Source organism: Rhinichthys klamathensis, unplaced genomic scaffold (assembly GCF_029890125.1).
Source record: "Rhinichthys klamathensis goyatoka isolate OS25496 unplaced genomic scaffold, OSU_Roscu_1.1 h1tg000191l_1, whole genome shotgun sequence".
In the NCBI taxonomy this organism is placed as follows: Eukaryota; Metazoa; Chordata; class Actinopteri; order Cypriniformes; family Leuciscidae; genus Rhinichthys; species Rhinichthys klamathensis.
The window spans coordinates 1925603-1940008 of record NW_026606717.1 but is presented as its reverse complement, the minus strand read 5'-3'; the positions used below and the strand labels follow the sequence as shown (position 1 = coordinate 1940008).

Genomic DNA, 14406 nt, shown 5'->3' with positions numbered 1-14406 from the left:
TTAAAAATATACTATTCATTCTACATCATATCAGTTCATAATTTATAATTTTAATGATGATTTATTATTAATAAATGCAGTAAAATTGTTTGTAAGGTCATGTTAACTAATGTTAACATATAGAACATTATTGTAATCTTCCCGGAAAGTTATTGGCTGTTGAATTTGCCAAGTATGTGCTATAGGCCATCATTACCCAAAAAGAAATGCTAGAAGTTTTCTCTTTTGGAGAGGAGAAATGCACATGAGATATGCGTCCAAAGTGAAATTGAACAATGTTGTTTGGGAGATAACGTAAACAAAAATATTTATATGTATTTATTTTGTTTGTAATATTTTGCCCTGCTAGTTTACTTCTTTTGGTAACTGAGAACAACTGTAAGCTATTTACATTTTCGTTTAAAATAAGGTTTTTACATATGTATTCTTTGTAAATGTTGAAAACGATTAGTTTTGAGTGTATGTGTGCGAGGCAGAGGTGTCCTTGACTGAATAAAATCTCATCTTTTGTTCATTCTGTGCACTAGGTGTCAGTGTTTCCAAACGGAACTCACAGTATATGCCGCCGAAAGACTAGTGTGGTGAAAAACACCGGAAATACGCTTAGAGTCACTGCACGTGTGTTCTGTCCTGCTACACAAAATTGATCTCTTAGTAATATCTTTCCCATATTTCGAAAAATGACAAAGATAAAGAAGGAGAAAACCGGCGAGGAAGAGACCGGGGGAACAGAAAAATCATACCAAGAATTAATAGCTAATATAAACCCCATCGCAAACCCGCTTGCATCGCGTAAACTAAGCAAAAAGCTCTACAAATGCGTCAAGAAAGGTACAATTTTGTTAAATTTTCCCCACGCGATATAATCGTTAACTATAATTCCTTTAAATCTGAATAAAATTGTACTAAACATGTCTGTATATAGTTGTAAGTTATATACTGAATGAATAACTGACTGGCACGTGGTTCCAGTCAGTTATTCATTAAATACATATTATTCATTGTTTTTCACAGCTGCTAAAGTCAAACAGATTCGACGAGGAGTGAAAGAGGTACAGAAGTTTATCAACAAAGGGGAGACTGGGTAAGATGGGGTTCATTTTCCTCATGTTTTAGTATAATGGTCACTTGTTCAGCTGTCCACATGTTTGTTATTTTAACACTTTTTTTTCTGTCATCTTTTAGTATTGTGATATTTGCTGGAGACACTCTTCCCATCGAGGTGTATTGCCACTTGCCAATCATGTGTGAAGACCGAAACCTGGCTTATGCTTATGTCCCATCGAAAGTTGTAAGTTCAGGAGTGTATTATGTTTGCCTCCAAATCAAATTTAATGTATAGAGTTACAATACTCATTTGTGTGTATCCCTCTTTCTGCAGGATTTGGGCTCGTCAGCTGGATCCAAACGACCCACTTGTGTTATCATGGTCAAACCGCATGATGAATATAAAGAAGCCTATGATGAGTGTCTGGAGGAAGTCGCATCTCTGCCTAAACCAATCTAAGGACATGTATATTCAATCATTCTATTAAAAAGGAAAATAAAAAAGGAATTTGGGGTGATTTTGCATGGTCTTAGTGTTCATCAGTGCACCTGAAACCCAGTTCTGGATAGTTTTCTCTGTGGACGACTTCATTTGTGGAAAGGAGCAAAAATGTATAATACAGTTAATACAATGTTGTTTAAAGCAAGCTTCGGTTCATGTCATCTGACAATGGATTGAGCTTGATTCAGCCTGTTGTTTTACTCAATGTTTTACTGTTGATCTTTGTAATGCTTTCTGTATTGATTGGATTTTGTTTTTTAAGTTTTTCAGAACTGCTTGATTGATTTGATTTTGGGGTAGTGGACATCAAAGAGCTCCACGATATGTTGAAATAAACTTTTTTTTTGATACAGTTTTTTTCTCATCTGTTTCTTTGGATAAGTGCTAATTTAACATTTATACTTTTGCATTGTAACATGATGGTGTTTAATTTTAAAATACAATGCTGCCAAAAGACGCACTATTAAATGAATTAAAAATGTGCTTGAGTATGTTTTTAGCACAATACAAATATACTTCAATGCATGTTTAATACATTTAACAGTACGTCTTTTTCACCTGGGTAACTTGGAAGAATCATCAATATGAAATCATAAAATACCACACATGCATTTTGGTTGAATATATCTGATTTATCGGCCTTATGTTCTTCCAACCTATACATGCATTCACTTAAATGATCATAAACTTGTTTGGTCTACTAATGTTTATATCACAATGAAACATTAAGTAGCATTTTTTTTTATATCAAAATTTGCATATTTTTTAAATACAGAAAGTCTGATATGTAATAGCAGTGCCTTTTTTCCAAACAGTAGACATGGTGCTGATGCATATTTCATTTATCATTCTGTATAATATTAGCAAAAAGGTTGAGTGTGGAATGACAAAGATTTGCAGGAAGAGAAATATTTAATAAGACTTTGAAACAAATCATGCTACACTTGATGCGTTATTCTTAAGATTAATATTGTCTCAAATTCTCAAAAGTTAATTTTATTTATTTATTTTGGACAATGTATACTTATGCATATTATGTCTACTCTGTTTTGTAGAGGCATTGTTTTCCCCTTAAAAACTAGAATAAACGACCCAACAAGTACACAAAGTATGTTTAATGGACAGACAGTTTGAGAAACCAATGTATAAAGAAGTCCTTAATAGAACCTGATTTCACAACAAAGTACAACATGTTCCTGGATCAACATCTTTGTTGATGTATTGTTCCAGGATCAACAAAGATGTTGATCCAGGAACATGTTATACTTGGTGAAATCAGGTTCTGTGTTATGGACGACTTCTTTCCAATCAACTAATCAGATTTGAGGAACACGTTTGCAGCTTACAACCAGGGTTGAGTGCTTCAACATCAGTGTTATTCATAATATAATTTCCCTCTGACTTTAGGGATAACTTATGGGTAGGGTTAGGTTTAGGGATATGGTTAGGGTTAAATTTTCTGTCAGGAATGTTGTTACAGGATCAACAAAATACGTTGACCCAGTCCCAGGAAGGCGGTGGTTCTGGCAACAGCCATGTGCATGTCCACATGGTGGCAGTGTTGGCCTTCCAGAAACTCCTTCCGTTCCGTTAGAGAGGTTATGCCATCAAGCCTGTACACACTCACACTGCTCACTGAAGTTCATTGTACAGGATATATGCTGTATTTTGTATCAAAACTTGAAAAATGTCACTCATCATTCTCATGTATATTTACTCAAAGCTCATGACTGAAACAGAATATGGCCATAAGTAGAGTAGGGCCTCTTTGTTTGGTGAGGCAACACAGTGTTGTTAGGTGTTGAAACTGATAAACAGACTCCACTGTGGATATCTTTCATTTCACTAGGCCCAGATTCCTGGTGCTTGTTTAGTCTGTGTTGACATCTTAAATATTTAATACCGAAATGCTATTACTCCCATGGTGTTTGTTGTTTTTTTGGCACATTTTACTCCCAAATCATGTATATAAGCACAAGAGATGGGTTTCAGTCCATCCATTTCCCAAAACCAGAGAACAGGGCGGCTGACGCTTAAGACTGCAGGCACATAAAGGAAGCAAGCATGGAAGACATGGATAATACAATTTCTTTGGCTTCACATTTCATCATTGTATTGGATTACACAAGATTTTCTTGTCTCTTGAGGGACCAAGACCACAGTTAGTCCAGATCTGAGGAGGTAGCCTACTATATACATGGAAGAACAACAATGAAAAACAATACTGACATTTTTCTGACACCGGTTATATATGAAATGCAAAGGAACTCTGTTTGGATGTTTGGTGTTTTGATGCCTCATTGATGAGCTCAGTATAATACATTTCGTGCAGAGTTGTGCGACAGTCAATCACTGTATGCGAATAGGCCACCATAGAAGGGCGAATACCAAACGACGTTTTTGCACCCTTGAAGGGCACTTCGGGAAGGGGACGTTATTTGTAGGAGCGTTCCAAACGAAAGTGAACAACTGAATCCCTTCACGAAGGGCCCTTCCACAAGCTTCTATGGCATGGCTGTCAAAGAGTAAGTAGCTGGTGAAGTGGATTTTGCTACTTATTGTAGAGGATTGTAATGTTTGAAGCGGATGTCAGTAGACTGGGAAGATTTTAAAAGGAGCGGTTCATTCATAAATCCGTAAGATCTTACCTTCATGCTGTGGGAATACAAACCGGATGACAGAATACAAAGAGCGGAGCGCTGAAAATGGGCGGGGCTACATAAGGTCTATAAACAGAATAATTCAAGGTGTTTTGTTTTGTTGTGAAATATATCACCCATTTATCACCCACATCATTACCACGATATATATATATCACCCATGTCATGCATTTCATATTAAGTTTATAAAAGTTTCATTTAAGAAACGTTTTTAATGATTTACGTTTAATTCTTAAATTTAAAAGTTAAGAGCAGATTGGGAACATATATATTTGTTATTATATTTATATATTTGTGTATAATAATAAAATATTCCTGTTGTCGCTGCCTAGCTTTGTAGTGGTACCAATCCATGTGAAGCTAGGAAATGATGTGGTCTTTCATTGCTAAAGTGCGTTCCAAACGGCTTTGTTATGACAGACAAGTGTCCTAAGTCCCCACTTCAAGGGCTCTCCCCTTCGGAATGAGTGGGGCATAGGGACTTCACTTCCGATTGGAATTTGCCCGAAATGAATGAGAAGTGGCGTAAACTGAATCCCACATGCCGTGCAATTGTCAGTGACTTCTCTTATAAAACAACATTTGTTCCGTGTAAACTCTAAAAATAGATCAATCCAAAACGAATGTTTAAGAGCAAACATGTTGAAGATTAGCCGATAGGCTGTTGATTCATTAACTGATAGCCGTTTTCCCACAAAAGCAGTTTATTCAGTTTAGAGAAGACTCCTCCATTGACATCCATAAAAAAACAGCCTCTGGTCTCCTTTACTGCTTACCACAGCATTAGCAGGTGTTATGCTTTCTTTTCTTTTTTTTTGCCAACCTTGCTGGCTTGCCTTCAAGTGGCTTTGGTTAAGATGTCTTCCTAATCAAACACACCTGATTCAACTCATCGGATCGTTTGTAAAGACTCCCAAGACCTCAGGCAGATTAGAGAGATATCAAAAAAGTAGGCCTACTCTAGGACAAGGGTTGGGAACCACTGGGCTAATAAACCGCATTTTTGTTCTTAATGGATGAAAAGCTGGGTGGCGCAGAAACTGTGCATTAATGTGACAAGGACATGCAAGTGTCCTTCCTGTAAACCACATTCCAGGCCACGTGTTCGTCTATTTACTCCCAACAGCGGGATGGGGTCTGACGTGAGTCACCTGTGTCCAGGGGCATGGTGACATAGCCAATGCCATGAGTTTACCAAACAAGTCTTAAAGTTCAGCCATGTTTTAGTGTACACACTTCAAAATGTGGTCGATGTGTAATATGGGCGATGGAGGACAAACAAACTGAAGGAACGGAAAAACCAATTTATTATTACTAGTTATTATAATTAATTATTTTAGTCATAGATATGTGATATTGTTTGCCTGTATTGTACCATCACTAGTTAGGTGTTCTTGCTAAGGTAAGCATCACAGCAATAGTGACAAACAAGCAAAATTAGCACAAAACTCAACTCATATACTCAATTCCTCAAAATCTGCGTGTTGCTGGGGAGATTATCTACATCATGGCTGACAATAAAATAAAATAATACAAAAAAACGTACAAAAATAAGCACCCTACTGAAAACACACACACACACACACACACACACACACACACACACACACACACACACACACACACACACACACACACACACACACACACACACACACACACACACACACACACACACACACACACACACACACACACACACACACACACACACACACACACACACACAGTAAAAAAAGAAAAAAAAGAAAAAAAGTTTGAAACAGCTGATTTTAATTTGTCTCTGGCACGCTTTTAGAAAGGATTGTAGACACTTTTTAGCTGGTCAGGCTAGAAGACCGGGATAAAAAGATGCAATTCACCCAAAAATGAAAATTGTCATCATTTACTCACCCTCATGTTGTGCCAAACCTGTATGAGTTTCTTTTTTCTGCTGAACACAAAAGAAGATATTTTGAAGAATGTTGGTAACAAAACAGTCGTACCCCATTGACTTCCATGGTATTTTTTTTTCCTATTATGGAAGTCAATGGCTACCGTCAACATGGTTACCAACATTCCTCAAAATATCTTCTTCTGTGTTCTGCAGAAAAAAGAAACTCATACAGGTTTGGAACAACTTGAGGGTAGTGAAGACAAAATTGCATTTTGGGGGAAACTATCCCTTTAAACCATGACCCCCACGCCCCCGCCCCCCCCCCCCCCCCCCCTCCCAAAAAAAAACCCTGGCAAGTGCATAGAAACATGCTAAAACTAACTCTGAACAACTTAGCAACTCAAATCAACTGCCTTGCAACCTGTGAACATAGATTCCGCATTCGACCGCTCCAGACACGACAGCGTGCGCCCGCCATCTTGGAACTGTCATCAATGATGCCATAATAATGCGCAGCTTCTGGTTGTGAAACCGTCGAGATTCCTGATAACCTTTAACTGGTGAGAATGTGTTGTATTTTTATGTATTAACTCAACATCACAGGTTTTTAGCATGGTACTTTTTAATGTTGTGTTAGCTGACTCCTTCGTCTTGATATATTGTGTTAGTTCAGCAAAATCAACTGTTGAAATCTATTGCAGATATAGATACGTCTAACTGTGATTGCAGACGGCGCACAGTCAACTTACTCTCGAATGTTCACGGACCGGCTTTGACTGTTACAATATGGCGAATGGCTTGCGTAGCGGCCCATAGAAACACCTGCTAGGTATATATATATGCTTGCAACTACACACTAGCGTTTAGTTTTGGTTACTTTGACACTTGCCTCAATGTCAAGCTATTACTCTCCATAGAAAAAAAGGCACTTTCATTGTAAGACAGCAATTGGAGGATGGAGAAAACCAATCTACAGTTGGTTTTCTTCCACACACTTGTCTATCATTTCGTGTTTCTCTTTATCTCCCACCCATATCATCACACTTTTTCTTTCCCCCCCCCAACCATTTCTCTGTTGACATGTTTAACGTACCAAGTTGGCTGTTTGAGGTGGATATGCAGGAGGATGCAGGTTCTGGCTCATCTACTTTTCTCAGTATCTTAGCCGAAATGTCTTTTCCAGGGCTTGGCACTGTCCTTGCACATGTTTAGGGTATCAACAATGCACCTGCCGCCTGCCGTCCCCTCTGGAACAGCAGCACGCGCCACCTTGACACCCCCTCACCTCTCACCCATTGACCCTACTTTACCCTTCCAGCTATACCGGTTCATGTTTTATATCATTCCTATAAATCAACACGTCGGACTCACTGCTGTCTGTACAACTGTGGCATTACTGGAACTCTAGTTCTGCGCATGTTCTTGTGTGGCCCATCATCTCCTTCCCCTCTCTCTAAAGAATGGGACAGTTTCTATTCCAGACAGGTGCTGCTGGTGATAAAGCAGGTGTAGCAGGAGATTTACTGATTTCACCGATTCTGTTGAGCAATAAGTCTGAGCCTGGGGCATGAGGCAGGTAAACCCTCCGAAACGCCTGCACCCGCTGACTCTTTCCAAGAGTAAAACCCCTGTCAGCACCTCAGAAAGGAGGAGAACCTTCATAAATTTGGCTGCCTTGCCTATCTCATGACATTGAGAAAGAAATTACATGGCCAGTTCCAGTTGTATAATAGGCCTATTCAGTTTCCAAATGAAAATATATGTAGGCCCACACTACTTTTCAAAATGTTGGGATTGCTAAGACTTATTTATGTTATTGAAATAAGTCTCTAATGCTCACCAAGGCTGCATGTATTTGTTCAAAATATATTTCTACAATAATATATTTAAAAAATGTAATTTATTCATGTGTTGGCAAAGCTGACTTTTCTTCAGGAAAAATCCAGAAATCATTCTACTGATTCGGTGCTCAAGAAACATTTCTTCTTATTATCAAAGTTGAAAACAGTTTTAGTATTCCACAATATTTTTGTAGAAATCATGTCTCTACTGTCACTTTTGATCAATTTAATGCATCCTTGCTGAATAAATGTGTTAATTTCTTTGTTAATGCTTACTGACCCCAAACTTTTGAATGGTATATACATTTTAATATATAGGCCTATAATATAATATAATATAATATAATATAATATAATATAATATAATATAATATAATATAATATAATATAATATAATATAATATAATATAATATAATATAATATAATATAATATAATATAATAATCTTTTTATTATCTTTTATTTTCCAGTTCCAAACTAAATTCTATTTATAATAAACATATATGATAAAAATATAGTAATATAAAATATAAATATTTATTTATAATATAACTTATAATATATGTAAATAATTATTTATATAATTATTTACATATATTATAAGTTATATTATAAATAAATATTTATATTTTATATTACTATATTTTTATCATATATGTTTATTATAAATAGAATTTAGTTTTTCTTTAAAATAATTCTTTAAAATAATCATCATATGTGTTTAGATTCTGATTTATATATATATATATATATATATATATATATATATATATATATATATATATATATATATATATATATATATAATATTGTCTTAGTGTTAAAATCTTGTTTCTCATATTTCTTAAAAAGTTAACATTAAATCTCAGGGACTCTTCAAGTTAAAAACGTAAGGGATTTGTGCAACGACAACAAAAAGAGTCTAAGACAGTGTTTGAGTAGAAAACTATTAAAGGGTTGTCTGTCAGGCTTAATTGTTCATTGTAAAGGCCAAAATATTTACATGAAAAGAGAAGAGAGATGATCATGTAATAGAAAGATCAGAGGCCATATAGAATTATAACGCTTGAGTGGTTCTAAGCGTGTCGTTTAGAGCTGGCTTTTATCACAGAGATGTCAAGTCAGGGTTAAGATCACAAACTCTTTAAGATCGTCATAAAAAGCAGCAGCTTGACCTCTATTTGCATAACAGTGACATTTTTGTTTGTGTTCCAAAGCTTTTGTTTGTGTGAGTGTGTGTGTGTGTGCGTGTATCGGGTTATTGGGGTGTCAGTGTGCCATCAGGACAGCCTTGGGGCGACCGGGGGCCTGTGGGGACATGTTCTCCACCTCTGACAGCTTTGCAGTTCATAAACTCCTGTCAACCCTGTCATCCAATTCACACTTGAGTGCACCATCCACGCCCATCTGGAGATCAGCGCTGAAATCTAGCGGGTCTAACAAGAGAAAGCCACCAGTGATAAACGAGAAACCGCTATAGTGACAAGCATCTGTCTGACTGATAAAGCATCCATTTGACACGGCCAGAAGCTCACTACACGATACTGAATGTTCCAAGAGCAATTAAAAACAATTCAAAATCATTCTATTTCAACACCCATGTCTGTTCGTTTGTCATTCTTAGGTCTTTAGGGGAAAAAAACGAAAGAAAGAAAAACGTTCAAGCCTCCCCTCTCATAAACGACTGGGCTTTTATGGAAATACTTCATGCAAAACACAGCTCCTCTCTCTTAAATATATAACATGCATTTCAAAGCCATAGAGAGTTTACGGTTTTGGATGTTAGGCGAATGGCACACGGCCAGATGTGTGCCTGTGAACGACAGACGCGTAGAGAGGGCGATGCTCTGATTTATCTGTAGCCACAGGCTTTAACAGAAGACCCCATGCAGTCCTCCATTATTTACACCCCTCACCAGTGTTATTGCATGTCTGGGATACAGTTTAGCTGTAACTCCAAGTTCTGACAATCGTTCTTGTATACTTTATGACTCGATGAAATGAAAATATGGAAATGAGTAGCTGCACAAAGACCAACGTTTGCATGTCCACCTGCACAGACTTGTAAAGATCCCGGTAAGGAATCGTTTGGACTAGTATTTGGAAAACTAAGAGTCCCGTTTATGTTTCTCCGGCCTTCCCCACCCAATATTCCAGTGTCATATTTCATAGACAGTTAGGAGATCTGAATTGTAATCCTTATGGAGATGATAAGAAACTCTGTGATTTTGCATAATTCTTCTTTCATGCTTGATGTTTTGTGATTACGGTGAACTGGGGGTGGACATTTATTGATATTATACCGAGACAGATCTGTTGACACACAGTAAACCTAATCCTCTGGCCAGACAATGACACGCCAGGATTCATGAAGACTGTCGCCGAAAGTGTCTGAAGGTGTGAGAGTTTGTGTGTTTTTTTTACCCGGTCTCTCTCAGGCGTCCTGAGGGAAACCCGTGGGACTGGTGCTGTCTATAGGGGTATAGAGCTGGGTTATAGGGGTCCGACAAGCAATCAACGAAAATGAGGCATGCTGGGGCAGGACATGCTCCACACTCAGAGCTTTCTTCATATCTAATGTTATCTACTAATGTTCAATTCAACGCCTTGCACAATCATCTGCTTTATAAGAAGAAGCGCTTTTTATAGTTTCGCTTGCACATTTCCTTCCTCGAAGGAACCACAGCTTTAGAAAGAGAGCTTTCATTTTATTTCAACGATGGCTTGTTCCTTATTTTATAAACTTCTATAATGCTAAATGTTTTTTTTTTAACAATCAGCAAATAGTGTAAAAATGTAGAAACACCATATAGGTTTTAATTTTTTGGTTTATTTTTGTGTTGTAGCATTGGTATTTTATGAGCTTTTGCTATAATATGATTGTTATATTTAAAAAAAAATGTAATTAATGTTTATGGGTTATCAGATGAAAATTAGTGTAACATGATACATATGATAATGTTTGTGTCTTTAAATAAATAAATAAATAAATAAGCAAACAAACAAACAAATAGGCTAAATATATAAGTGTTAAGCACATAGAATTTGTTTTATTACATATCTGCTCTGCAAAAAAAAAAATTACATATATTTTTTTTTGCAGAGCAGATATGTATTTGATGTAGATATGTATATATTTGGTGATTACTGTAAGACAACATGCGGAAATTCTTTTCAAGAATAATGACTTAATTTGTTTCATAATGCTGTAGGCTACTTATGAAATTATGAAACACAAATTAGATGCTATTAACTCTTTATTTTAACATTTATATATTTACATTTTTTACTCATTTTAGTTCATTATTGAGTTGATTATTTCTTTATTGATTCATTTATTTTTGTATTGTGCTCATTTTTAATGACACATTTTAAAATAATATTTTGGTACAAATGCCATGAGCATTCTTGCTTTTAAAATATTGACACACACACACACACACACACACACACACACACACACACACACACACACACACACACACACACACACACACACACACACACACACACACACACACACACACACACACACACACACATTCCATAGACATAATGATTTTTATACTGTACTAACTATATCCCCTAAACCCGTCACAGAAAACTTTCTGCATTTTTACTTTTATCGGTTACACTTTATTTTAGTGTCCCTGTTACAGTGTAATTATACATTTAAGCACTGAGTAATATTAATTAACTACATGCACTTACTATAGTGTTAGCATAGGATAGGGTGTGGTTTAGTTGGATGTATTTAAGCCTAATTGATAGTTATTAGTATAGTAAATGTATGTAACATGTGTAACAAGGACACATTAAAATAAAGTGTTATCCATTTAGAAAAAAACAAAACATAATTTAGTATGATTTACAAGCTGTTTTCCTCATGGGGGCCAAAAATAATTTCCCACAAGGTAGAAAATTAGTGGTATTATATCTTTGTTGGGACATTTTGTTGGGTCCTCACAACGTAGGGTTTACCAGGCACACACACACACACACACACACACACGCGCACTTGTCCTTAGGCAACGCATGCATTGGATTGCTATGATGACACGTGAAAACTGCCATGGTGAAAGTAAAAGTTTTGCACAGACATGTGCTGTAACTGAATCTTGAAGTGTGCTCATCAATAAACGTGACATTTACCAAGAATTACTGCAGGTTTCTGCTATTTTGCTCAGAATAAGGAACGACAAGCTGCCTGGTGGATGTGCCAGAAACCATCTCAGATAATGAATGAGCAATAGAAACCAGTTAAGCTCCCTAAATACACTTCAACCCCACACATTCAATCACAAATACTCAAAACACATGACTTAGACATACTCAATGACATAATGCCAAGAATCTAAATCCTAATTATTTATTGTTCTTACGTTTAGAGTGATTATTAATTCTAATTATTTAATTGAATTATGTTTTATCTTTTAAAGTTCAAAAGAGAGGTCAGTATGATTTTTTGAAAGACATTAATATTTTTATGCAACACTGATGCATTAAATTGATCAAAAGTAACAGTAAAGATATAGTTACAATAGCTTTCTGTTTCAAATAAACATTCTTTTGAGTTTCCTGTTTATCAAAAAATTATTAAAAAAAGAAAATCTAACAGTGTTTCCACAAAAATATTAAGCAGCATGTTTTGAAAAGTGATAATAAAAATGATTCTTGTGAACCAAATCAGGATATTAGAATGAATTCTGAGTAATGATGCTGAAAATTCAGCTTTGTGTCACAGGAATAAATTAGGCCTACATTAAAAAATATATATTTTTATTATTATTATTAAAACAGTTATTTTTGATTGTAAAATAAATGCAGCATGCATTTTTTTTAAAGAATTATTATTTATTTGATTCATGTAGCATTGTTTTTACCACGTATTTAAATGCAAATTATGTATGCCCATTAATATGTGTAGTGTTATTTGAATTGAATTAATTTGTTGACTGAATAAACACTTCAACGCCCTATGTTTCTATGATTTTTATGATTGTCTATAATCAAAACGTAATTGGTTTTAAAATGAATATCTACTATTTACAGTGCATCTTTGCATAATTTATTTCGATAACGAAGAACTGTAAAAAATTATATGTTATGACAAGATATGTTTTTACATTGCTTTAACTCATCAAAATAAGTTAAGCAATTTTCAACTTTATACAAGTTCAAGTTATACAAGATTCAACTAATTTTATTTGAGTCAGTTATTCGTAATTTAAGTTGAAATGACTTAAACATCCAAGTTGATTGTACTTAAAAATTGAAGGCAGCAATATATATATTTTTTTTACAGTGTTCTAGTTTTCCAGATTTATGCCATACAGTATATAAAACTCTAGAATATTTCCTTCATACGCTCTTCCAGCTGCAGAATGTGTCTTCCATTGACCATGAACATCTCCTCAGGAACATCTGCTCGGATGGATACAACAGGTTTTCTCCACACACCTGCACTTGATGGGGCCGTAGGGCATTTTTAATCAAGTTGTCTCGATCTATCTCCCCATCGGGCCTTGTGTTTACAAGCAACACTGGCCCATTGATGTGGCATGTGTCAGTAAACAGTAGGCACACTTACAGCATCGTTGGGCAAGAGACAGCTCTTTGGATCTCAATAGAGTAGACAGCATTGAAGCTATTGTGTGTGTGAATGGAGATGAAGGAACGTGTGTATGAAGGCAGGGCGAGGTTAGGGTCTGCAGATGTGTGTGTGTGTGTGTGTGTGTGTGAGTGGCACATGCCAGGTTTATCAGCGGATCTGTGATGTTCTGGTGATCACGAGGTCTCTGTTGTCATGCACAGACGCCAAGACTGAAATCTTAACGTTACTTTAAGTGGATTTAAATGAGCGGGGCAGCACAATTTCACTAACAGAGAGAAATTTCAAGTTAACTGCAGTCAAATATGTCAGAATACTAAAACATACTAAAAATATAAAGTATTAAAGAAATGGCGACAGTAGTAAACCCCCCATATCCCTCAGCAAATGCAGTGCTGTTTCTGATTAAGGTTGCATCAGTGATATTTTTATTGGTTAACTGATCTATAAAACAGTATTTTTACAGTATCACACACATTAAGCACCTGGCTAAACACATGGCATACTCTGTGTTGATAGATTCAATCAATTAGATCAAAGTGACACATCTAAATGTAGAGTTAATTTGTTGTAGGGAGACAGTGAATCTTGTGTTTTGACAATAAACACCAGAAGAATCGAGGGCTGAGGGAGGGACTCTGGATGTTACAGGCAGAAATGATTGGCATATCTGTATATCAGTGAGTCCTACGCTACTGTTGTCATGCGCTGCCGCGGCCCGCGGGGCCATAAATCCTGGCCATTTACTCCGGTAAAACACTCAAGTTGTAAGCATCATTATGGTTCATTATTAGATTATTGCTTAACACAGTGGGATAGGCCTATACATTTATAATGTAATTTAAATATAAATCAAACTCCTAGTGTTA

At 36.0% G+C, this 14406-nt stretch overlaps 1 protein-coding gene across 1 annotated transcript; it reads left to right on the top strand.

The window, feature by feature from the left end:
• Positions 1 to 572: 572 nt before the first annotated feature.
• On the top strand, positions 573 to 1555 carry nhp2 (NHP2 ribonucleoprotein homolog (yeast)). Its single transcript, XM_056262053.1, has 4 exons — positions 573 to 831; positions 1015 to 1084; positions 1186 to 1291; positions 1382 to 1555. The coding sequence occupies exons 1-4, from the start codon at positions 681 to 683 to the stop codon at positions 1505 to 1507; spliced, it is 453 nt and encodes a 150-aa protein (XP_056118028.1). The 5' UTR covers positions 573 to 680; the 3' UTR covers positions 1508 to 1555.
• Positions 1556 to 14406: the final 12851 nt, after the last annotated feature.

Bases quoted from the DNA above. Each gene is read 5' to 3' on its own strand.
- nhp2 (XM_056262053.1), top strand. From the start codon at position 681: ATGACAAAGATAAAGAAGGAGAAAACCGGCGAGGAAGAGACCGGGGGA. The intron at 832-1,014 runs GTACAATTTTGT...TGTTTTTCACAG, and splicing joins CTACAAATGCGTCAAGAAAG to CTGCTAAAGTCAAACAGATT. The intron at 1,292-1,381 runs GTAAGTTCAGGA...CTCTTTCTGCAG, and splicing joins CTTATGTCCCATCGAAAGTT to GATTTGGGCTCGTCAGCTGG.